The sequence below is a fragment of the Pelophylax lessonae genome (assembly GCF_965119305.1).
Source record: "Pelophylax lessonae genome assembly, chromosome: 4".
Lineage (NCBI taxonomy): Eukaryota > Metazoa > Chordata > Amphibia > Anura > Ranidae > Pelophylax > Pelophylax lessonae.
In genome coordinates, this window is record NC_138771.1 from 166,374,897 (window position 1) to 166,400,057 (window position 25,161).

Here is a 25,161-nt window from a genome sequence, read left to right on the forward strand (position 1 = left end):
CATTACTGCCTTAAAAGAAGAAACAGGAATCATTGGCCAGTCTAATAGGACTCTTGATGGCATTCCAGATGCCTTAATACAAGTATATTCAAAAATTAGACGAGACGTAATTTAGTAAGCTATTTCTTATATCTCTCTTCTACCCAGAAGCTGTATAATCTATCAACATAACAAAAGCAAAAAGCAAAGCATTTTTGGACATGTATTCACATGACCCTCACCCCCCTCCCTTACTGATTCTCTTAATTGTGTTCTTATTATAAAAGGAAATAGAAAGACCAGATGGTGTGTATGTGCACAGAGAACTATAATTCATAACTGTATCTCCTGCACATTGTACACAGAAGTAGGAACCAAAACATATTGCAGAGAAGCACCAGGAAATGAAAATTTGATTAAAAAGAGGTGATTCCCTCGCAGGTTAAAGGTGACCACACCAGTAAGTGACCACATTCAGGCAGATGCCTAGAAGTACAAAGTCAGCACATCAAGCCATTATTTTTGGCTTAACTATAACCACTCTTGGACATCTTAGTGGTTGAAGCCACTACATATGTGATCTAACCTGGACAAACCAGGCCACAAAATATCCATTTTTTGGCTACGCTAACTCTAAACGTACTTTTTAACAAACCTTCAGGCTTTACACTTGGTGAAAAAGTTTAGTTTGAATAGCTGAAGGATTTTTTTTACTATATCAGACAAATGGTTGATAAACTTGTGCCTTTTAAAACATTTAGCAAATTTTTCAAGAAAACCCTTAAGAAACAAAGCGGATTTTCCCATCTGGAGTATACACATGCATAAAAAAAAAGTATTTGGCCTCTATTGTCTGTGCAGTCTATAATGCACAGCACAATACAACCATTTTTTAACATTACTGTATATAGAAATGTCAAATTGCTCAAATTCCCTATTCTCTCCTGCTGAATAGTATTTCAAAAACATGATATAAAATTAAATAAAACAAATGTTTTGTGAGTTTAAGCTTCTATTTGTACACCAGAGTACTGACAAAAAATCCCCAGAGCTCTGAAGGCAATGGACATGGCACTATAGAAAAATATGAAACTAAATTGACACTTGGCATGGGTCTGTGTTATCAGGCAGAAAACAAAATTACATCAAGGCTGGAAATAATGGCGGTTTATTTTCTAAAAGGGCTCCTATTTGTCACAATGAACTATTGCAATGAGAGCAGTAGCAATAACAACTGTTTGTACTGTGGTCCCATTATTATGCCTGATGTTAGCACATCCTTCAATCACTCGCTTAACTATGTGCACACTGTCTAAGTTTACAGCTTAGTGGCATTTTAACTGCAAGCGAAGCCTCCTACAATTTATTACTCTGCTGTGAAATATGGACATCTCCAGCAGAGAGATGCTTTATTTTTTCTACTGATTGGTATTAAAATGACAAGGACAATAAAAAGGGGCTGCTATATTGAAGCTTTCATGTTAAGCCACAGATCACAGTAAAAATGACCACATACTTTCAATATGAAAGATTACAAAGTTTGCCAAACGGTTAGAAGTGCCAAAATATTTGCCTTTTTATCCAAAGTCAGGCAAAAGTCAAAAAAATTGGTTCATTAGAAACGTGTATGGGATAGAAAGTTTTTTTTTACTTCTAGCAAAGACTGATGATACCTATTTGGAAAGATGGCAGAACAATTTATAAATGAGTCTCTGTGAAAAGTAGGAACCTTAACTTTGAATTGCCTCTGTAAAAACACATGCTTTAACCTGAACATTTACTGTAATGAATTGGGTACAGCAAAACAGAACATAGGATTTATTTTGCATATTGTGCATAGAATGCCATTTTTACTCTTTCTATTTGGTGGCACAGCTTAATGGCTGGGCCCAATTTCAACTCCATGCATTCTTGGACAGTGGGAAGAGTCAGCAATAACAGAGCTTGCCCATCGATGTCCTGTAAGTGAAAAGAAAACAAATGTTTAGGGATTTCTGCAAGATGTGATCCATATTTTACATTTAAAAGGTTTATACTTTCAGACCTATGTGTTCTATATAGAAATTATACCCTTTACTAGAGCTATGCACAATAATGGTAATTATTAAAAAAGTATTCAATAATATGCTGCCAGTTACACAAAAGCTTATTGGAAGCACTAATAGTTTTATTTCTCTTTCTATTTTTTTTTTAAACCCAAATTCCATTTAATTTTGGTTAAGTTGAAAATGAAAAACCCTGTGACATTCAGTAAACACAGCATTTAATGTAATTGTACTGGTGCAATTGTTCCTCGGATTCAAGTATGAAAAAATGACCTAACAGTATCCAGCAAAAAGTGATGTATTAGTTTAGAGTTCAATTACTAAGCCCCCGGTCACACTGACTATGACTTTAAATCATGCTACATCACTTGAAGTAGCACGATTTCAAAGCAACAGGTCAGTGCGATTTCAGATGCGACTTTTTTTTACAACGGCATGGTACCGCAAAGTCGGAGTCGCATCGATTTACACATTTTCATTGCCAACAATAGGGTGCGACTTGTCATGCGATTAACCACTTGCCGACCACCGCCCGACTATTATACGGCGGCGGTCAGCCCCTCCCAGGCAAAGTGACATACCGGTACGTCACTAACCTGGGAGCCAATAGGGGGCGAGCGCGTGCCGCCGGAGGCGCGCTTCCACCCCCACTCATTCCCTAAGAAGCCCGCGCGCGTGACCGGTGGACATCGGGACATCACTCGCGATCGTCGGGTGGAGAGGGAGAAAGGCAGGCAGCTAATGTAACCAAAGCCGCCTGTCATTCTTCCTTGCGTAAAAGCACAGATCATATGGTCCTGCTATGTTGGACCGTTGATCTGTGCTGTTACACACACAGCCACATCCAATAACAGTTAGAAGCACGCCCCTAGGGACACACTTAACCCCTTCCTCTCCAATAAAGTTAACCCCTTCCCTCCCAGTGTCATTTTTACAGTAACAGTGCATATGTATAGCACTGATTACTGTAGTAATGTCACTGGTAACCCCAAAAGTGTCAAAAATGTCAGTCAAGGGTCCGATCTGTCCGCCGCAATGTCGTAGTCCCGCAAAAAAATCGCAGATCGCCGCCATTACTCGTTAAAAGAAAAACAATAAAAATGGCAAAAATCTTTCCCTTAGTTAGTAAACGCAATAACTTTTGCGCAAACCAATCAAAATACGCTTTTTGCGATTTTTTTTTACCAAACATATGTAGCAGAAAACAAATTGGCCTAAAATGTTAAAAAATTTTGATTTTTACATTTTTTTGGGGGGGAAGTTCATATAAAAAAATGTGAAAAATATTGTTATTTTTGCAAAATTGTCGCTCTTTTTTTGTTTATAGCGCATGATCAAAAAATCGCACAGGTGAACAAATACCAACAAAAGAAAGCTCTGTTTGTGGAAAAAAAGGACGACAATTTCATTAAGGTACAGCGTTGCACGACCGTGCAATTGTCCGTTAAAATCACGCAGTGCCGAATCGCAAAATAGGCCGTGGTCAGGAAGGGGGTAAAATCTTCCGGGGCTTAAGTGGTTAAGAACTATCACATTGCATGACAAGTAACACCAGTGTGAACGGGGGCTTAACGATAGCCCTTTCAAAGTGAATCTTCCTTCATGGCGAATTGGGAAGTTATCTCACTTCCTACCACTATAAGTAAGTGTTTCTGACCAATTTTTTCAGTCAAAACACTCTGAATGACTTTAGGATTACAATGCTCCTGGTATAGAAATGTAATACTATTTTATCGAGAGAAGTGATTGATGTACCTGTTCTTGAAAGATTTTTGCTAATGCAGCACAATCTGTAGACTTTATAAACTTGACTACATCAGTTACTGTCCACTCCAATGGATTACTTTCTAGTATTAAACATTCCTCCTCCTCCTCCTCCTGCTTCTTCTCCTGTGTGGACAAAGAGCAACATATCATGCAAATTTCTGTTTTGGAAATAGAAACATTTTTTTTTTCAGTTAAATTACCTTGTTGTCTTTAAACCCAGAAAACAATTAAGCAAAGCATCTGTTTGTGTTGTGGCTTGCCTTACTTAAAAAGATTTTGCAACCAAACCTTGCTTGGACTACAAGTAGTTCAATATGATTTGGCTATACATGTTCATGGTCAAATGTAACTGGTTAGATGTAAAGAAACTGATCTGTATTTTTGCATTTCTTGGGCAATACTAGAATCAGTTTCACAATCTTTACAATATTTGGTTATACATTTTTTTGGACAAATCTGTGTTGACTTCTAGCAATTGAGCTTTATTTCTGCAGTGTACAAGTAAAATCTAGGAATGTTCTTACAATTTTCTAAAAGATTTGGTTACAATTAGTTTTGGCCAAATCTAGCAGATTAAATATCAAGCAATTTAGCTGTATTTTTGCAGTGTACAGGGAAAACTTAAAGCAATCTTACAATCTAAGCACAAATATGAACAAATATTGCAATGCAGTTTTCCATTATGCCTGTTCAATATCTAAATGAATTTGGAATTTGCAATCAGGAGCTTTGCCACATACACATGACTTTGGAAAATAGGGTGAAACATCTCCAAACAATATTTTCTCTTAATAAATTGCTATGCCAATAAAGTCTTACAAATATTCCTACTAGATTGTACAATACACTAAAATAAATAAATCTTACATTCTTTACATTTGTAGCCTTGTCTTCTTCAGTGTAAGAGAGGGAACGTGTTTTCCTAACTCTTCTCGCTCTCTCTACCAATGGTGGCCTTTCAGACCCTATGCTTTTCCTAAGAGTTACAGCTCTTCTTGGACGTACAAAGGGAACTTCAACAGAAGAAGTATCTGTATGGTCGTCACGTAATTCAGAACTTGTTTCTTCACTCCCCGTGTCTTCTTCTACTCCATCATCCTCAACGCTCTCCTGTTAACAAATTGCATAGTTCATTATGATTAGGAAAGAAAAAAACAATAATACAGTATGGGACAGTAATCAATGTAAATATAAAGGACTTTATAATATGATAATACTTATTTCAATTAGGAGAGGCCTATTTTAGAAAAAAAACAAAAAAATACAGCTGTCTGTATGAAAATGATAAATATAAACTTCTTAAAGTGTTACTAAACCCACAACAGTAAAATCAGTGTGTATATTCAGTAAAGCATGCTCATTATACCCACTGTGGAACCTAAGGGGTAAATACTCTGCGTTGTGTAAAAATGCTGTTTGATCCTGGCTTCTCTGATCCTCTCCTTTGTTTACAGTCCCCAATCCACCTCCTGATTAAAGAGAGCCTTGCGGGCACTCTGCGCATGCTCAGTTTGGTATCCTCCCCTTCTTCCACTGACTCCAAAACATGTCTGGATAAGACAGAGCCTTTGAAGTCAGGCTCAGTTTGGTTTGTATTGCTAGGGAGGTTTTCTTTTCTTGGGAGAGTGCATGGGATCAGCACAGGGCCAATCAGCACTGTCCAGACAGAGGGAGAGGAGCCCTGCAGCCTCATTGGACAGCTCAGTGCAGTATGAAAACTCCTCCTACAAGCTTCACCAGGAACTGACAGAAGTCACATGACTGCTATATACTGCTGATGAGAAAAGGTTTTTAGCAGTTTATATTTACTAAAATAATTGGATTTCCATGTTCTGTGTACCGTGGAAGACTAGATATAGCGAATGCAGGCTCCTGGGTTTAGCAAAACTTTAATGCTTCCTTTCTCAACCTGTTTAATATGGAGGAATCCTTGAAAGATTATTCTAGTCTCAATGAAACCCTGCTAAAAATTACACCTACAGCTAACTGTATATTAGTGTGATGGTCAAAAAGACGAATGTGATGTACATTTGTGGTCAGTGGGAATAATCCCCCCCTTACAGATAGCTAAAAAAGATAATTGGGTTCAGTGGCAACTTATCTGTGTGGCAGACATTTCTCCTTGCTCGAGGAACTCTTAGCAACTTAAGGAGCAACCCTAGGGTTCCACAGAACCCTGGTTGAGAAAGGCTGGCTTAATGATTGTTGAAATCATTCTACAAAGAAACATTTCCAAAAACTATGGTGATGGCAACATGGATTTGGGGTTTTACTATTGCTTCTCAAAGCCTGGTAACTTCAGTAGGCTCATATGTAAGGGAAGCCAAGATGTTGGCTTTCATAAAATTATAGTTTTTTTTGTAAAGGAAGCTATAGCGTTTGGTTGGATGTACATATGACAGCAAGCAGATTAAAGTAAATAGTCATGAAAATAAGGGTACTAAAAACCCAGTCTCTGTGTGTGGTTTCTTACTTAAAGTTTGTGTGGGGCAACCATATGTGTTCATCACATATGAAGGCTCTTGCACCCGGCTTAGTAGTCTACACAGTGGGGTTGATCTACTACAGCAAATATATTCACTTTGCAAGTGAAATTTTCCCTGAAAGCTCTGCTTAATTCCATTTATCCAATCATGTAAAAGCAAAAGACTGTTTTTTTTTCCTTGCATGTGTTTGGCATTGTAAAGGAAAATTGCACCTCATTTACTAAACTCCAGGTAAAATTTACTTGCATTAACTTTCTTTGCAAAGTGTACAGGCAATTTACTTATAGTAAATCAACCCCAGAGACTCTGCATTACTGTTCCTCTCCAATAATGCAAGTTTACTAGTCAGATCTGACTAATTACTATTTATGTGTCTGAGATTTGAGCTCAGTATTTTTTTTATTAGCAACACTGAGGGGCTGTGAATTAAATACAAAATCCATGTCAAGAAAACCTTCATATTTATTGCCCACATATATGTTGCAAGTACAGTGTTTGATGAAGTTACCTTCTGAGTATACCTTTACACTACACAATCATGCATCCCTTATGACAAAGATAACAACTTTCACTTTAATTATTTAATGGTTGGTTAGTCAGAACAAGTGCCCTGTCTAATAATGCTAGAAAAAATGTCCAGCCTTTTTTTTTTACGCTGCATGAACTCCCTATAATTAATAAGCTATTAATTTATGGAAAATTTAGGTGCATGATGGTTATTTGGAAAATTGTCATTTATCAGATAATTTGGCTACATAGTTCATAGTCTACACAGACTTGATACCTCCAAATATACTAGGTGTTGAAAGCCAAACCACCTAATAATTTATAGCTAATAATTATTTTAGCTCTAACGGATTCTGCTGGAGTAAGCATTGCACATGAGTTAGTAATATTTAATATCATAGAGCATGCAACAAGAGCAATATAAATACCCCAAGGGGAGCAGAAAGTGCCTAAACTTTAAGGTGGGTGTGAAAGAACAAAAACTGTTACAGGGATATCTGCTTTATGGAGATAAAACAATCATATATATCTAAAAGAAGAATTATGTACATTTTAAAGATTACTTCTTGGATGGAATAATCATTTAGGATAAAAAAAAAGGCATTATGCAATTTACTAAAAAAAAATCATAACTATAAACAGCATACTAGAAAATTATAGTAGATGCTTAACATTTACTTTAAAAAAAAAGAAGAATTTCAGAAATGCACAGCTTCATGCATAATTCATACCTCAGCTGACCCAACAGGACTGACATCAACCACTGAGGTCCGTCTCTTTTTCTGTACAAAAATTGATTTTCTTCTCTTTCTTCGCCTTACTGGTTTGGTTTGATTGTCATCTAAACTGGATTGTCCAACTGGTAGTTTAGATATTTTTTTCCGTTTTCCATAATAATAAGCTAGGTAACAATAAAAAGGGTTTATCGTGAGACAGACATAAAATAATTAACATGTAATTGATTAATGTAGCAATAAATTAAATCTCTGCACTTTAATTTGTCTTGCTATCAGCCCTTTTGTTATACCCTGTAAAGCAAGAAGCATGCTAAAAGGATGAGGGAGCAGAGTAAGAAGGATAACCTCATCATTGTGCTCTTGCTCCATTTTCAATAATAAATGGAAGTGTACCTCACCAAACTATACTGTTACTGCAGTGGAAGTGCCCTTGGCTGTTGTGTTTGTTAGGTGGGTCTAAAATACAGGACTGTTTAAACAAAAGAACAAATCCTTTGGTAAAAAAAAAAAAACTTAGCAGGCCTGCTGGAATTTCACTTTCAAATTTAACACATTGTAAAAAGCAAGGGTACTGATGATATCTGAGCATTGTGCTACCTTTAAAAAAGAACAGGTGCTAAAACAAACACATAACACAGCTTATGATCCGAATATTAAGGGCAATATTATCAAACATATGCCATAAAATAAATGCCATTGCAGTGCATAGGCTTGGAAAGATTCTTTCCTTGGGATTAAATGAATACCCACTGACTACCACACTCTTACATATAAAAATGTAGCTGGAAAATGTTCAAATACAATTTACAATTTTTTTTATCAACACTTTCAAATTTCAAAGCATACAGTATTTGGGCTCTTTAAAACGTAGGTGCAGGTCACAAGGAGAACTAGTACTATTTTATTAAAGACCATTTTACCCAAATCAATTTATCTGGTTTGTACTATTGAGACAGTCAGATGGTTAAATTGTAAAGGCTTTAGGAGAGAGAAGAAAATAAGGAACAAAAGTAGATTTGTTTTCCACAATCAATGGTAAAACAGACAAGAAATCACTATGGGCATTTTACTTCGTTTTTACTCTTCTGCAAATTTTAATCAGCTCAAAGCTTCTTGAAGCTGAACTATGACCTATAAAAAGAAGTAAATGAATCTGTAACAGACCACCCAAAAATAGTTACATATTTTCTTTTTTTCCTCCTTCTTTCATATGCCTGCGTAAAATTCCCATTTAGAATGTATATGCACTCTGCACTCTTTTTACTGGCACAAACCACCCTTTTGAATTTTAATGTAATCTGTGTTTGGCTCTCTAGCTTCATTCACAGCTCAGTGTTATGTCTGGATGTTTTTGACAGCAGATTTATGCTTGAGAGTTAGCAATTCAGCCTATATTTTCCAATTCTTTATTTCCTGATTTCTACCTACATAGGCACATCTATGGTGCATAATAAAATCACAGTAATACATGTTAGCAGCACACAAAATAAAGCAGGCAAAGATGTACAAGTACATAGGTAAAGTGAGTTTCATGCAACAAGAGCAGAGATGTGAATGGCAAATGTAGGGATAGTTGCACCAATACCAATACAGTGGTGATCATTATACAAGTGTACAGGGACGTGCTGAAAGGCTACTTTCCAATGACTACAACAATAAAAACAGTGGACATAACAAAGCATGTAGTAACCAATGAAAGGTTAAGGTAATGGGGACAGGGAAATGTTTAGGGAAGGGGGGTTATAAAGGACCCAATGGGATAAACTTGAGGGGGTCAAAGCAGCCAACCACCTTAGTAAGAGAAGGGAGGAGGAAAAGGGAAATATCAGGTACAAGTGAAGAGAAAAAAGGGGAATGGGTAGGATGGAATAGGAAAAGGGGAGGGATGGCAGTGGAAGGGGTGTGAGTAGAAATGAAATACTCAAAGTGACTTCCAATGGTACTTGCATAATTTACACATTGTTGGAATCATCCAGAGAGTGATGGAACTGTATCCAGTAATATTAATATTTTGTGAATTCCTCTGATTTATCCCTAAAGGTTTGAAGAGTAAAGTTTTTATATTGACATAATATAATTCATGCCAGAGAACCACTGACCCAAAGTAAAAGGATTAGCTTGCTTCCACTTACTGGAAATACAAGATTTTACTGCATTTAGTGACCCAAAGTAAGCGTTCTTACTCCTATAGAGGAGGAAGGAGAAGTTCATTTTTTGCACAGAAGGAAACTCCTTCTCAGGAGTGGACCATGACTATGATTCCCTGCAGGTAAGAAGGGTGAGCAGGTCCACTGGTGACAGATGAAGAGGCTAAATAAGACTCTTAACATGTGGTAAACTTTCAGGCATCTTAATGCAGTAAACCAGACTGTGTGGACTTCTATACTAACAGATGTTAGTGGTTCTAGATCTAAATAGTGGTAAGCATAGTGTAAGTACAGTAGAGGAAGATGAATTTAGTGTGGGGACACACTGAAGGTCTTCAGCTTCCATTGTACTGTGTTGGGTGTCTGGTGTGTGTCTGTGCCTTTAAGGAGGAATGCACTGCCTCCTTCTTCAATTTAAATATTTCTATATATGTTTCAAGATGGGAGTTCTCATAGATTCAAATTATGAACTGTACTTCACAGAGGGATTGAACAAGGTAGAATGGCTTCCACATATATTTGCAAAATGTATGCAACTAAAACCCCTGTTTTTGATGCAAATTGGTCAACAGTTTTTTTTTTTTTTTTTTTAACTGACTAGCTGGAAGGTGTTTTGGAGAATTTTTGTATTGTATGTGTTGCATAGACATGAATTAAGGTCTTTGAATCCATTATAGAACAGGATTAAAGGTGGTAATGGAATATATAGTACAAGATAGTGTGGCTTTCACTTATATTTGCAAATGTATGTAAGTAAATCTGCGTTTTTATTGCAAATTGTAAAAAATTTGTTGGTTGTTTTCTTCTTTTTTTTTTGTTTTACTTTTTTATTTTTTTGCTGGCGAGCTGGTTAGTGTTCTGGGAAATTTTTGTATTGTGTTTGTTTTGTAAAAAGTGCTTCTATGTGCACCCTGCTTTAAAATGCTAGTTATAAATTGATCAGAGTGATTTTGTTTATTTTGCTTGATTTGGAGCAGGGACACACTTCGGTCTTCAGCTGCCATTGTGCTGGGTCTCTGGTGTGTTCCTTCCTCTTGTACACTTGCTGGCCAGGGAAATTTTAAAATTCACATTTTTTTTGCTAGAAAATTTGCTTAGAACATTATTTTTTGGGGGAAAAAAGAGGCCATAGAGAATAAAATGGTGGTTGTTGCAATAGTTTGCAATGCTTGCAAAGCTGTTTATTAGATGCAACATTTTCAATACAAATTGCATTTTAGTGCACACAAACACAATATAATACCCCATTTTTTGGTAAAATATAAAAGACATATACAGCCTCTGAGTTGGAACTGGTTAAGGATGAATGGGCTACCTTCAGGCATACTTGCTCTCAATGTATTTATTTATCTATATGTTTAAAGACAAAGGCTTTCATAGATTAGAGTTACAGACCATACTTCACAGGGAGGCCTTGACAAGGCAGTGTGGCTTCCACATATATTTAAAAGATGTTTGCAACTAAAACCACTTTTTTAAAGCAAAGTGGTAAACAGTATAATTTTTTATTTTGTATTTGTTGCATAGACATGAATGAAGGTCTGTAGTATAATAGAATGGAAGGTGGTAATGGAATGTGAAGAATAAATAGAAGTAGGAGTTTGGAGAGAACAATAAAAGTCACCGGTGTATTGGATGTTGTCCTGCATCAGGCTCACAGTTCTTTGGCATTCAGGGGAAACCAAGGCCATAAAGGAGGCAAGCTCTTGATTCTGTGAGGTCTACTTAGTGGTTCTGCATGAAGCGTAGTAAGGGTGGCAGTCGTCAGAGAGTCAGGAACTTGAAAAAACTCCGTGCAAACATGTCACGAAGGTATACAGGATGTCTGAGTACATCTCAAGGTCCTTCTGCTTCCACGTTTCTAGAACCCAGGCTTCTAGATAACCTGTCAATGCTAATTTAAGATATGGGTGGTTTCAAGAAGATTATTAAAGGTATGCCTAGTAAATAGCTTAAAGCTTTTCAAGGTTGTCAATTTATACATCTAACTAGGAGATATCAGGGGTTGTGCTGACTCAAGCTCTTTGTAACTAATCCACTTTTTGTTCCAGTGTAGCTTTTTCTATTTCTAGTGTGCAAAATGATGTGTGCAGACCAGCGATGCCTTGTTTAATATTATAAAGCTTTTTGAGAAGGACAATTTCAACCCTAGTAGCTAAGGCATCAAAGCCTGACTGTGATGGAAGGGAGTTTAAAAAAGCTCACAAATCTTGCTCACGTAGTCTGGCAGGTCCAATGATTGCTGTCATGGGAACAGGTTGGGAGCAATATGTAGGTGACAATGTAAACCACTGAGGTGTATTGGAGAGGTTCATAATCTCTGAATGATGGGGAAAATGGTGCATACTGCCTTTGACTGAGTGGGAATTAAGCAATATGGGTATTCCCAGTAATTTTCTTCCTAGCTGTGCTCAAATGAGAGGGAGGGAAATAATTAGATGCCTACCAATATCACTCTATCACTTAGTGGGGATAGAGTTGGTAACATGGTGCTGCCATGAATGATCACCTGATGATAAGGAGGGATCTCTGCTACAGGTCTCAATTTCGTGTGTTCTCTGGGTGCCACTGGCCCCGGAATGGAGGATTGCTGTGGAATCAGCTAACAGTCCAAAGCTGGTTCTGAATGAGACACAGTAAGGCCTTTTGCCTTCCTCCTGACTGCCATCTCGGTTTGAAAGTAAATGCTACTTTATAAATGCTAGTGATCAGGCAAAAAAGGTAGTGTGGCCTGGGAGCTCAACAGGACCACTTCTTCACTACTATGTTGTAGCCATGCTCCCATAATATTTTTTTGAACCCAATTGTAATATTAAATTGTATTTTTTTTTTTTGTATAACAGGCAAGTATAATGGTTAGCAGGCTTGTTTTAACATAGTTATGTTTAATTTTAGTTTTAAACTTTACCAACTTTTTTGTAATACTAAATGAAGCATGGAGCAAAGGACGTTATCCATAGCAACCCATCCAATTCATCCCAGCATTAAAAATCATCTTTTACTGGTCTGACTCCACTAAACTAGATGTAATTGGCTTCGGTATGTTACTACTCTTAGCATTAACTGATTAGTGTCCTGCACTGTTTATTGAAAAAGCCCATTATGTTTCCTAAAATGTGTCTAGACCACAACACTAATCCTACCCAACTGTATGGCATGAACTACAGATGGCTAACGAAAACTCGTATGTCCCCAGAATGACAATGATATTACTCAGCAAGTATTTCATTAAAAACAAGATTTAGCTAGTTATCCAGTGTCAATAAAAAAGAAATAGTTTCCAGTGACTGTAATTGCTTGTTGTGTTAATGCACCTGTTACACAGCTGGGAATGATAAACCGATTCTGAACAGTAATCCAGGAATAAACACCACTCTTTACATTAGAATTTACTGTACTGCGTGATTCCATATACATTCCGTTGTACTCACTGTATTTGGTTTTTGTGTGTACGGAGCAGTTTTCAGGGCACACGTCAGTGACCAGCAATGAACTAAACAAATTGGGACAACATTCCAGTTTTGCACAGACTTTCCGGCAGAAATCTGACACTTGGTCTGATGTGCGGACGATCCTCACAGTTGCCCTGTAGGTTTTCCCTTTGTATCTGCAGGTGAAAACAGACATGAAACGCTGAGTATAGATTCTCTACAATCACACCTGCATGCAGTCCTCTCGAGACTCATTTTCATGTGGCTGGGATTTCACATAATTGCCAGTTCTATTTCAGATCCCTAGGCTGCTTTACAGAAATTACATATGGCAACACAATTGATAAGAAAAGGAACTGGTTCTGTAACTCTAGGGCCATTTTCTTTGATTATATTTCTTGATTACCATGTATTACTTACAAATCAGAAATCACCTCTTGATGATTAACAGCATCAGTGCTGCACCTGCAAACCGTAGTTCTACACTTAACAAGGGCTTGATGAATGATACAAACAGGTTGTAATAAGTATCCTGGAAATACAGACTAGGCAGCTAGGCAGCTTTAGGAGCAATGGCGCTGTGCAAAGTGCAGAAACCCATAGTAACCAAATAATTACTACTGGACAGGCTAAAGTGTTTGATACCCCAACACTTCATATTCCTGTTATGTGCCTGCAGTACTATGTACTTACATAAGAAAGTATCCTGTTCTCTTTGTATTGTTTCCTTTGTGTGAAATCCCTGGTGTTCCTGCTAGTCCCATTGCTTTCCTATTAAAACCTGACCACACTAAGCAGGAAAGCACACATTGGTCAGTTCTCTAGCTATGCTGGGAACTCAGTGAGCTCTCCTCTAATGATCAGACCAGGGGTGGACTGACAACTCATGGGGCCCCCGGGCAATCAGAGATCATGGGGCCCCCTGTGTCCACACTCAAGCCACACAAAGCCCCACCTACAAATTGCAGCTCAGCCACATAGAGTGGGCATGGCCTGCATGGAAGTTCCTGGCTTCTTTCTGTAGTGTGTAGCCTCTCATGGGGCCCCCTACTGACCCTGGGCCCTCGGGCAGTGCCCTAATCCCCGAATGGTCAGTCCGCCCCTGGATCAGACTTGTCCTGACATGCTCCCGCTGCACGGCCATTCAATAGGAAGCTTAGAGTGCTGCTGCTTCTCCTCCCCCAGCTCTAATGCAGCTGATAAGATAGGGAATTAGATCACTTATACAAAAAGGGAAAAAAGGTTCTTAGAATCTTTTTTTATATCCTTACATAAATGCCTTTCATTTCTATTTTAAACAAAATGGGTTGTTTTACAGGGTGATCGTTTACAATCACTTTAAAGAGGTTGTAAACCCTCTCTTAGAAGTTGTACCTATAGGTAAGCCTTTAATAAGGCTTACCTATAGGTACTGTAAATATCTCCTAAACATGCACCGTTTAGGAGATACTTACTTTTAATGCAGCCGATTACGTTATCGGTGCATACACTCTGAAGGAACGGCCACCAGAGCCCTGCGCTGTGAACGGCGGCTCCCGCGCGCATGCGCGGGAGTGATATAAATGCACCTCCAGCCAATCAGATGGCTGGAGGACGCGAGCCAGGAAGAAGGATGGCTGAACATGTCGGCCGTCCTGTGGCTGTGCAGGGGGCACTGCGGGGGCTTCGTTCTAAGGTAAGTATTTCATAATGAGCTAGTATGTGATGCATACTAGCTCATTATGCCTTTGTCTTCCAGGGTTTTTTTTTTCTCATTTTTTTGTCCAGAGTTTACTTCCTCTTTAATCTAATTGATTGTAATTTGCACATAATGGGGTTGATTTACAAAAGGCAAATATGTTTTCCATCTGCAAGGCAAATTGCACCTTGCGAGGGAAATTGCCCCAGAGGTTAGTTAATGTGGTGGTCACTTTGCAAAGAATACCCAGTGTAAAAGGAAAAAATACAGCATTTTTGCTTGCAAATAATCAGATGAAGAAAGTCAACAGAGCTTCACCTCATTCACTAAACTCCAGGGAAAATCCCCTTGCAAAGTAAATGGCCTGCTTGCCCTTAGTACACCAACCCCTATAACCCTTTGTACTGTATTGTTATAATAAGCCCTTCAGTGTGTAGAGATTCATCATGAACAGAGCTAAATTTAAACAACATACCCCCTAACAGACATCATTTAACCCAGAAGATAAGGGACACATGAACACAGCGCAAGGACTTTGTGAGTAATGTCAGAAATAATGGCAAAGTCTGTACAAAAAAAAAGTAAGCCTCAATCGTCCATTCTGGGATCGATCCAGAGCCACACATGAGCCAGTGAAAGTTGTGCAATGATGGTGGCAGTACTATATTAAAAGTCAATGTCCAATCTTGCTCTAAATTCTAAATAAGTGCTTTATTCAGTTAAAAATAAAAGTAAGTCCACAAAAAGGATGATAACACTTCACACTATATTCACAATTAAGGTGCAATATGCAATGATCCATACTCCATGCAATATCATACGTGGTATCTGCAATATGCAATGATCCATACTCCATGGGAATGAACAGGGAGGGTACACATGTATTATACAGCTAACAGGTATTGAAAAATACACAACTACAGAGAGGAATAGATGTGAGCGCATGCAATCCAACAAGGACATCCAGGCTGGAAACATGTCATGGCTGGACAGGATGTCTTCAGGCGGCCATGTTTTTGGAGTCTTCAGCACCAGCAAGTACCAATAGACATGCACAGTCTCCAAAATGACATGTTTCGAGGCAAAGCCTCTTCCTCAAAAAAAAATATATATGTATATTTTTTTTTTGGCATGAGCTTGCACTGCCATCTAGTTGTGTATTTTTTCATACCTGCCAGCTGTATAATACATCTGTGCCCTCCCTGTTCATTCCCATGGAGTACAGATCATGCTGGTTCTTCATTGCACATTGCAGATACCATATTAAAACACTCTCTGCTCTTTCTATACATATCACCAATGAGTAGTTCTAAAATGTATATGTAATAGTTCATTTTAAACTCATATGCATAGCTTCATATTTGTCTTTTCAAACATAACTAACAGAAACATAATAAAAATAAATATGAAAAGTTACTAGATATGACAAAGCTTTCTTTACAATACAACAATTTCATTATAAACTGAATGTTGCCACACCTTTTACTGGTTACTGTTTCCTGTTTTTCTTAAGAAAATTAAGTGAGCTGCAGTTTTAGCTGAAAATGGTCACTTCAAGGCTTAGTAAATGATCTCTTTATGGTTGCTAGGAGATTAGAATTTACTCAATAAACCCTACCCAGATGATAAGCTCCTTACAGTATGCAATGTGACTCAGTAAAATTATTTAGACTCTATTTAAAATAGGTATAGAGTATAGTAAAGGGCTGTACGGAGGTGGAATTGAAATGAAATCACACATTTAGCGTCACTATAAAAATGTTTGCTCATCCTAGTTTTAACAAATTGAAGCCTGGAACCAAAGTTTGTACAGGTTGGTATTTTCAACATTCAACATAAAAACCTAACACCGTAGTTTTCAAAATCACTGCCTTTGTAGTTAATATGAACCCAGCTAGGTTATTTTTCTTAAGCATATTTATAAAGTGTTGTGTGATATTTTTTTCCCCTACTCCAACACCTCCAGTGAGTTGTTAGGTTATATTTCACCTTAAAACAAGAAGAAAACATTTTAGAAAACACATAGGCTAAGCTTACAGCACACTGTGGCTACAAATGTTGTAAATGATTTTTATAATAATTTATAATACAGCACATTACGAACAGGCTTTAAATGCTGATTACAAATTAAAAGAAAAATAAACATTAATTATATTTTGAATATAGTAGCTTTAAAAATTAGGCATTAAATAGGAAAACAATTTTCGGATTGCCTGATATTTCTAGTACCCTGTTTCCCTGAAAATAAGCCCTACCCCAAAAATAAGACCTAGCATGATTTTTGTAGCCAAAATTAATATAAGACCGGTCTTATTTTCGGGGGAAACACTGTAGTTTTATTTTTCAAAGACCCTTCATGTGCTAGCAGCCTATGGATTAAGGCATGAGGGGTGATTTCCTAAAATCAAGTAGACTGTGCAGTTGCACTCATTTTCCCCAGAACTTAGTGAAAGCAATGAAGCTTCACTTTGTAAAGAATATCCAATCAGGTGCAAGGAAAATAAAAAAACATATTTTTTGTTGCCACTTGATGGAAATCAGCAGAGGTTCACTACATTCATTAGGCTCTGGAAAAAATTAGTGCTACTGCACTTGCAAAATGCACGGTCTATTTGCCTTTAGTAAATCTCAACCTCAAGGTGTATGAGCAGCAGATAGACTGTGAATATGGCTGTGGAGTTTTTTTATGAGGGTTTTTTCTTTTTTTTTATGTATGTATCATTCAAAAGATTGATGTAAGAATGCACGTAGAAGTGGCATAACCAGATGATTATCATCACAATGTGGGAATGATTTATGTATGATAAGGGGGCAGAAGGATGAAAGTGTTACTAAACCCACAACAGTAATATCAGTCTGTATATGCAACAAAGCATGCTTGTTATATTCACTGTGGAACCTAAGGGTTTAATCCTTTGCATTGTGCAAAAAGGCTGTTTGATCCTGGCTTCTCTGATCCTCCCTTTATTTTACTGTCCCTAATCCACCTCCTGATAGAAGAGAGCCTTGAGGGCACTCTGCACATTCTCAGTTTGGTGTGTATTGCTAAAGAAAGAGTTTTTTTTTTCTTGGGAAGGTGCATGTGATTGGCAAAGGGACAATCAGCACTGTCCAGACAGAGGGTCATGAGTCCTGCAGCCTCATAGGACAGTCAGAATAGAATGAAAATTCCTCCTACAAGCTTTAACCGGACACTCATAGAAGTCAAAATACTGCTATATACTGCTGATGAGAAAAGGTATTTAGCAGTTTATATTTACTAAAATAATTGCATTTCCATGTTCTGTGTACTGTGGGAGGCCAGATATAGTGAATGCAGGCTCCTGGGTTTAGTACCACTTTAACATTTTGTTTAGTGGAGGGCAAGGAACACTCAGGTCAAGTCCTGCTTTGTTCCTATGGCAGCTGAGTATTAATCAAGCTACTATAATCATTTTTTCTATGCAGCTAAATCCAAAGCTCTGTGCACAGTGTTCACCAACACATGTTTACACAATTTTCATTTTAAAGCTCTATTCTACTTTACCACATGAAAATGTGCCTATGGTCATGGAGCAAAAGGGGGGCGTTTCAATAATCTATTTGTCACTGGCAACAGATCTTACCAAACTCCCATATGTAATTGCTTGGAAAGGGACTTGCAAGAAAATTGGGACATAGAGGACTGGAATAGATCTTTCTCTAGATCTTTTAGAGATATTTGCAACTTTTCTCTAATAGAAGCGAATCTCAAGGTACTCACACGATGGTACCTGGCCCCATCCAGGCTAGCCACAAGGTTCCCCTCTTCCTCTCCCCAATGCTTTAGAGGTTGCCAGATTTTACGATCGATGATCCATGTGTGGTGGGAATGTCCGAAGATTAGGGGGTTTTGGAACAAGATCTTTTACCTAATTCATAAAGTTACTGGCTGCATGGTTACCAAATCTCCATCAGTAGCACTTCTTAACTTTCCCATCTCAAAGGTACCCAAACATACTCAAACGCTGATTTCTGTTATCTTATTGGGAGCTAAACCTATCATAGCCAGAGCATTTAAGAAACCCCATGTCTCTATTAACCGCCTTAGCGGTATCCCCGAGCGTGACTCGGGGTAGGAATTTTCTGCTATTAGCGGTATCCCCGAGTCACGCTCGGGGTCAATGGGCAGAGCGTGCAGACAGCGCAGCGGAGCTTCTCTTACCTTATCCTGGCGATCCAGCGATGAGCTCTCATTGCTGTGACCGCCAGCCGAGATGTCCGCCGCTCGTCTGTCGGTAGGAGGACTTCCTAGTTCCGTTCCCTGCAGCAGCAATGCTGCATGGGAGCGGAACTAGGGAGGGAAATTCAAAAAAAAAAAAAAAAAACGTTGCACAAAACACATAACACATTTTATATTATATATATGCATATATATATATATGCATATATATATGCATATATATATATATATATATATATATATATATATATATATATATATATATATATATATATATGCATATATATATATATATATATATATGCATATATATATATATATATATATATATGCAAATATATATATATATATATATATATATATACATATATATACATATATATATGTATATACCTATATATACACACATATATATATATATATATATATATATATATATATATATATATAAATAAAATTATTGATTCGATTATAATTCATGCGTTATATATATATATATACACACACATATATAATATATAACGCATAAATTATAATCTAATCAATAATATAATTTTATTATATATATTATATATTAAATAATAAAATAATATTATTGATTCGATTATAATTCACTTGTTTGTGTTTCAAATTTATCACATCTGGGATGTCTACTAGAGACTTGTTTTGGTCAGGTTTAAGTCAGTAATTACTAAGAATTGTAGGCCTATAATACATAACGCCAAATTTCCATGAAAAGAATTGTACCGCTTTTGGAACAGAATTCCTGACAGAATCATACCGCCAGGGAGGTTAAAGCAGCTAAGAGGAAAGTATCATGGATAATGGCTCAAGAGAAATTGGTTAGCATCTTAATGGATTCAGTTAAAAAATGTGATTGATCCCAGGAATAGCTGATTCCTGATAAGCTAGAGTGACCGACTGAGGGTTTGGCTGACCTTCTTTTTTCTGCTATACTTTCTCATTTTCTGTTCTACCCTCTTTCTTTAATGCCTTTGACACTTTGCAGTTTCGTTACGTTAACAAGCTGGTTGTTCTTATGCAACGAAAACTACGTCTGAAGCTGAACATCAGACCCAGGCATCTTAGAAATCGAATAGCAAGCTTGCTACATTTGAGTTATCCTGAAAAAGCTCATCTCTATTCCAAAGATAACAATGTTGTTAGTGTTCATCAATCTCCTTTACATTATTTATTTTTGATACAGGTAATGGCTTGCTGTCACTTTTAGCAATACAAGATTTTTTGAAAGAAAAAGTTTGAAAAGATAGAGTAGAGGTTGGCCATGGTGTCCCCCACTCCAGGACTCAGTTAGAACCCAATGGGGTGTCCATCACTCTCACCGACAGGTGAGCACTCCCAATAACTCACCACCGACTACACAAGTCTATTCCAGAATTGTGTTTGTCCTATGTATCGCCTTACCTAATTTACAATGTATTGTTCAATTGTATATCAGACATGTTTAGCTTTACTACTTTAATGATCTATGTATATCACTTATTTGTGAAAACTTCAATAACAATTATTGGAAAATGTGCCTATGTTATTTGTATCCTATAATTACGCATGGAGTGTACATTATTAATCAAGTGTGGGAAAACAGCTATATTCAAGTGTAAAATGTATTACATGTAAAAGGTTCAAAGGTGTCAAAGGATTTTGAATTCTGTTCAGCATCTCCTGGGATTCCCAAAATCGTGTTACTTTGCACAGCCACATAGCTAATACTGAAAATTCCTGGTCCAGATTTGCAGCCTTCAGTGCCACCTCAACACCCCAGGCTTGCTAACACTGAAGAATAAATAAGCATTGTCAGCACTTTCCAATAATCAGGCAGATAACAAAGCATGTTATCCAGCTGGACCAGGCAATAGCAGAGTATCGTGCAGAGATTGGAAATCACAAGAGCATCTGAACAGAATTACACATCCTTTGGTAGCTAGAGCAACTTCACAAGTCTGTATGAATAAATTCCAGTAATGCCACATAATAATGCAACCATGTAATTGTTCAAAAAAGCGTCATTTTCTCAGTCTCCTCTTTTTCTGGGATCAGTTTGATTGTAAATTATAACTTTGTAGCAAGTAACAAGATGAGAGGCTTTGTTAGACATTGGTTGAAGTGGACGGACTTGTGTCTTTTTTCAACCTAACTATGAAACTACATAACTTATGAAAGACCTGCAAAAGCCCCAGGATTTAATTAACAGCATCATCTCTGAGCCAGGATCTCAGTCCAAGAAGATGTTGGACCTAGTTGATGCCTGAACTGGTGATGTCATTCAGATGAGAAAAGCAAAAAAATGCAAAGCACGTGGTATTCTGCGAGAGGTAAAAAATATCTGTAAGGCCCATTACAGGTATTGCAGCAGGGTGTTGTCGTAACAGATGCACATTTAATATGCGTAACAAGTTTACAGTGCCTTGCTTTACAGGGAAAGAAAATCCATCACACCCCTGCTTGTTTACATAGGCAGACCTCTGTTCTGTGTCTCCACTTGCCAACCAGCAGGTGCCGGCAGACATCCATTGGCCGGTACCCGATGATCGGCTTTTGCTATGTCTAATCACAGCACAGCTGCGGCACTGGTGGTGTGCACGCGCCCCCTACCTATAAGTTTAAGATCACGTACTAGGCACATGATTGGGCACAGGAGAGCCGCTCTGCCACAGCATAACTAAGTTATGGGGTTGGCAAGTGGTTGAAGAACCCATATTAAATAGGCTGCTAAAGCCTTGCAACAAATTTGACCTGTACATGCACTCATCATTGTAAAATATATCTGATGCTAGGTTCACTCTAAAACAGTTCATATACTGTATATGTATTTTAGCTGCATGTTTAGCTACTTCATTGTAATTAGACATTAAATTGTTTAATTCTCTTAGCTTTTTGTGGTACATTATATGCTAAAACAATGTTTAATCCATTTACAATAAACAGAGTGTAGAACACTACATAATACTGTAAATCTGTCATCATTCCTGCACATTAAAATGTTTCCTATAAAAGGTAAAATTAATTAACTGAGGCATTTTCAATAAGTGCATCATAAAACGTAGTTCTGGCAATGTTTCAAAAGGTCTCAACAAGAATAGTTAAGTCATGACAACTGTAAAATGATATTGCAAGCAAAGGATCACAGATGAGTAAATCACAGATAAGATACTTAAATCCTATTAAAGGATATGGCCTAGAAACACCTATTAAGAAATAGCATTATTAGCAGTAATCAGAAGTGTTTCATTAAGAATAGGTCATGGCAAATTAGTTTAATTAGCTTCCCTGACAAATCTTAACATCACCCATATGGGATTGAGAAGCATAGGTTATTTACAAAATCCTGCGGTGGCAAACATAAAACTGTAATGACTGTACATGGATGCAAATAATAATAAAACGCTTCAGAGGTTTGGCAAAGAAGAGAGTCTGGTCATCTTTGTAAAATAGGTCTTTCTGAACAGACATAGTGATTACAATTAACTAGGACAGCTGGAGTTCCAGCCTGTATCGATCCCATTTGCATACCATTTAAAGAGTGAGGCCGGCCATAGACGGTGAAAATTTATTTACTGCAACCACAGGTTGCAGGTAAGAAATTTGCACAGTTCCCTCATCAGCACAGTCAGTGCTGAAAGCAGACTCTGTCCTGCCAAGTAATTGTCCTGGGGGTTGGCAGGGACAGCTTCCACCATTCGCCCCCCCTGCCGGGAGCAGACATTTCGGGAGAAGACAATGATTACTGCTAGCGGCTATACCAGTCACTAGTGATAATCACAAGAGAATCCGGCAGGCTGGTTGTACCCAAGTTGATTGATCAATCAACTTGGTACATTCAGCATGCCCACACACGGTTCGAATCTTGGGCGTAACATAAAGCAAATGATCCCGGACAACTGCACTTCCAATAATCCTTTTTACTGAAGCTTCATATGACACATGGTTAACACATCGAGCAGGGGACAAAGAGGTAGACGCGTTTCGCGCAAATGTTAAGCATGCCCACACATGGTCCAAATCTGGGTCGGTTCCTGCTGAACCGGTCAAGATTTGAACCATCTATGGCCGGCCTAACTCCACTTTTGTAGAGAAAAAAATCCTCTCCGGATGATCCGTGCACATTGCAGGGATTTTATTAAACGTTGCTGCAGATTTCTACGTTTTTGTTGTTCTAAAGGAATAGCTGTTTGTCTGTGTCCATTTGCAAAGTAAGAGCCCATTCAGACTAGCGCGACACGACTTTGGGGGGCGACCTGTGAAGTCGCGCGCACCGCTGTGCATCGCGACTTCGGCGCTACTTGCAGAGACTTCACATAATGGAAGTCTATGCAAGTCGCTCCAGGTCGCCCCAAAGTAGTACAGGACCCTTTTTCTAAGTCGGAGTGACTTGTGTCGCTCCTATTAGAACGGGTCCTGTGCTAATCAATGGACCGCGACCGAGCGCGACCTGTCAGGCTGACAAGTCGCCTGACAAGTTGCGCTAATGTGAATGGGCTCTAAATCAGAACAGGAGTGGTTTTGTAACTATCATAGCTGCTGCAACTGCAGGATTCTAATGAAGAAAGCTGCAGGGTCTGCATCCATTTATACATGGTTTCCCTTTGAAAGTATCACACCAAAAATGACATTTGCTCAGAATTGGATTTGCATCTTAGTGCAGACTTCTGGGAAAATCAGTGAGCCAATCACACAAGCTAGAAGTTATGTTTCTGGGGGGCGTTCTGAAAACCATCTTTGTACGGAACGCCCCCAGGTAGCCATATTGCATTGTATTTTACACAAATTACAGAACTGCAGATTAAAAAGGAAAGGTAACTATTAATAACGCCTAATTACAATATGATGTGTATCGCAATTGTATACGCTAAATAATATTTTTTTGTTTGCAAATTTTTTTTCCACGAAAGTGGAGTTACCCTGTAAACGTTAAAACTCCAGGCAAGTGGCTACATGTATAGTTAAAACACATAGAAATACATATATGTGTACTGTTTTACCTGCCAAAGGTTTTGTCCTGTGCAGCCAGTTTAGTGATCCAAGCACCTTTGCCTGATAGCATAGCCAGCCAGGAAGTAACAGTACCGTTTGGTAAAACACTCCCAGCCTGCTGACTATGCATTGAAGCAGTTTGAGCACACTAATAAGTCATTCTGCTGCTCACTCTGCTTGATTCTCCTGTCAGCATGTTTACTGTCATCATCTTATTACTGCTTGATTTGCTTCTAGCTCATGTCCTCCGCCTCCATGTCCAAACATTTTCAGTGGGGATATATAGAGATGTACTTGGGTACTTACACTAGTAGCATTTAAAAAAACACATTTTTTATGAATATATAACTATGTTATTGGTCCAATTTGTTCTGGGTCAAATGCATTTTTGTTGTTATTCTTTGCCCCAACTGGAAAAAAAAAAATCTATGTACTTTTTAATTTTCTTGTACTGACAGAAAATGAGGGAAAATGCCCAATTTTTGTAGGCATTCCCCATTATATCCCCAAAAAAGTTTTAGCTGGATTGGAGCTTTAAACCCAAACTCTAGGAAGTCTGAAAATTCTCCCATGCATTGGGGCTGTGAATGTGCTGCAAGGGTTAGGTGCTCTTTTATTCTAGGGCAGCATAAAAGCCCTTTTGCCCCCCCCAATCCTCTGCTCCCCTGGCAGAAAATGCCCCCTATGCTCCCATGGTGGGCTGCTCCTTAACGTCATCACGTCAAGACCTTAGACTGCTGAAGCATAGGGAAGAAGACATTGTGGGGAGCACTCTAGCAGCACAGAGGAGTCACGGATTGGGTAAATAAATCTTCTTTAAGGCTCAATTCACACCTATGTATGCAAAAGCCCCTTTGCTTCCTTGATCCTCTGCTCCTCTGGCAGACAATGCCTCCTATGCTCCCGCGGTGGGCTGCCCCTTAACATCATTACGTCAAGACCTTAGAATGCTGAAGCATAGAGAAGAAGACATTTTGGGTTGCAGTCTAGCAGCACAGAGGAGTCACGGATTGGGTAAGTAAATCTTCTTTAAGGCTCGAGTGTCCCCTATGCATGTAAAAGACCTTTTGCTACCCTGATCCTCTGCTCCCCCAGCAGACAATGCCCCCTATGCTCCCGCGGTGGGCTGCCCCTTAACATCATCATGTCAAGACATTAGATTGCTGAAGCATAGGGAAGAAGACATTGTGG

General features: G+C 38.2%; 1 protein-coding gene across 3 annotated transcripts in view; it reads right to left on the bottom strand.

Moving 5' to 3' along the window:
* Positions 1-1,782: 1,782 nt before the first annotated feature.
* The window catches only part of SFMBT2 (Scm like with four mbt domains 2), a 315,888-nt gene continuing 292,509 nt past the window's right edge, over positions 1,783-25,161 (bottom strand). For all 3 annotated transcript variants that reach the window (XM_082254953.1, XM_082254954.1, XM_082254952.1), the window contains 5 exons: positions 13,100-13,275; positions 7,516-7,685; positions 4,659-4,901; positions 3,780-3,914; positions 1,783-1,938 (listed from right to left, as the gene is read on the bottom strand). In XM_082254953.1, the coding sequence (XP_082111079.1) occupies positions 1,798-1,938; positions 3,780-3,914; positions 4,659-4,901; positions 7,516-7,685; positions 13,100-13,275 (865 nt within the window). In that variant the 3' untranslated portion in view covers positions 1,783-1,797. The remainder of the gene's footprint in view (positions 1,939-3,779; positions 3,915-4,658; positions 4,902-7,515; positions 7,686-13,099; positions 13,276-25,161) is intronic.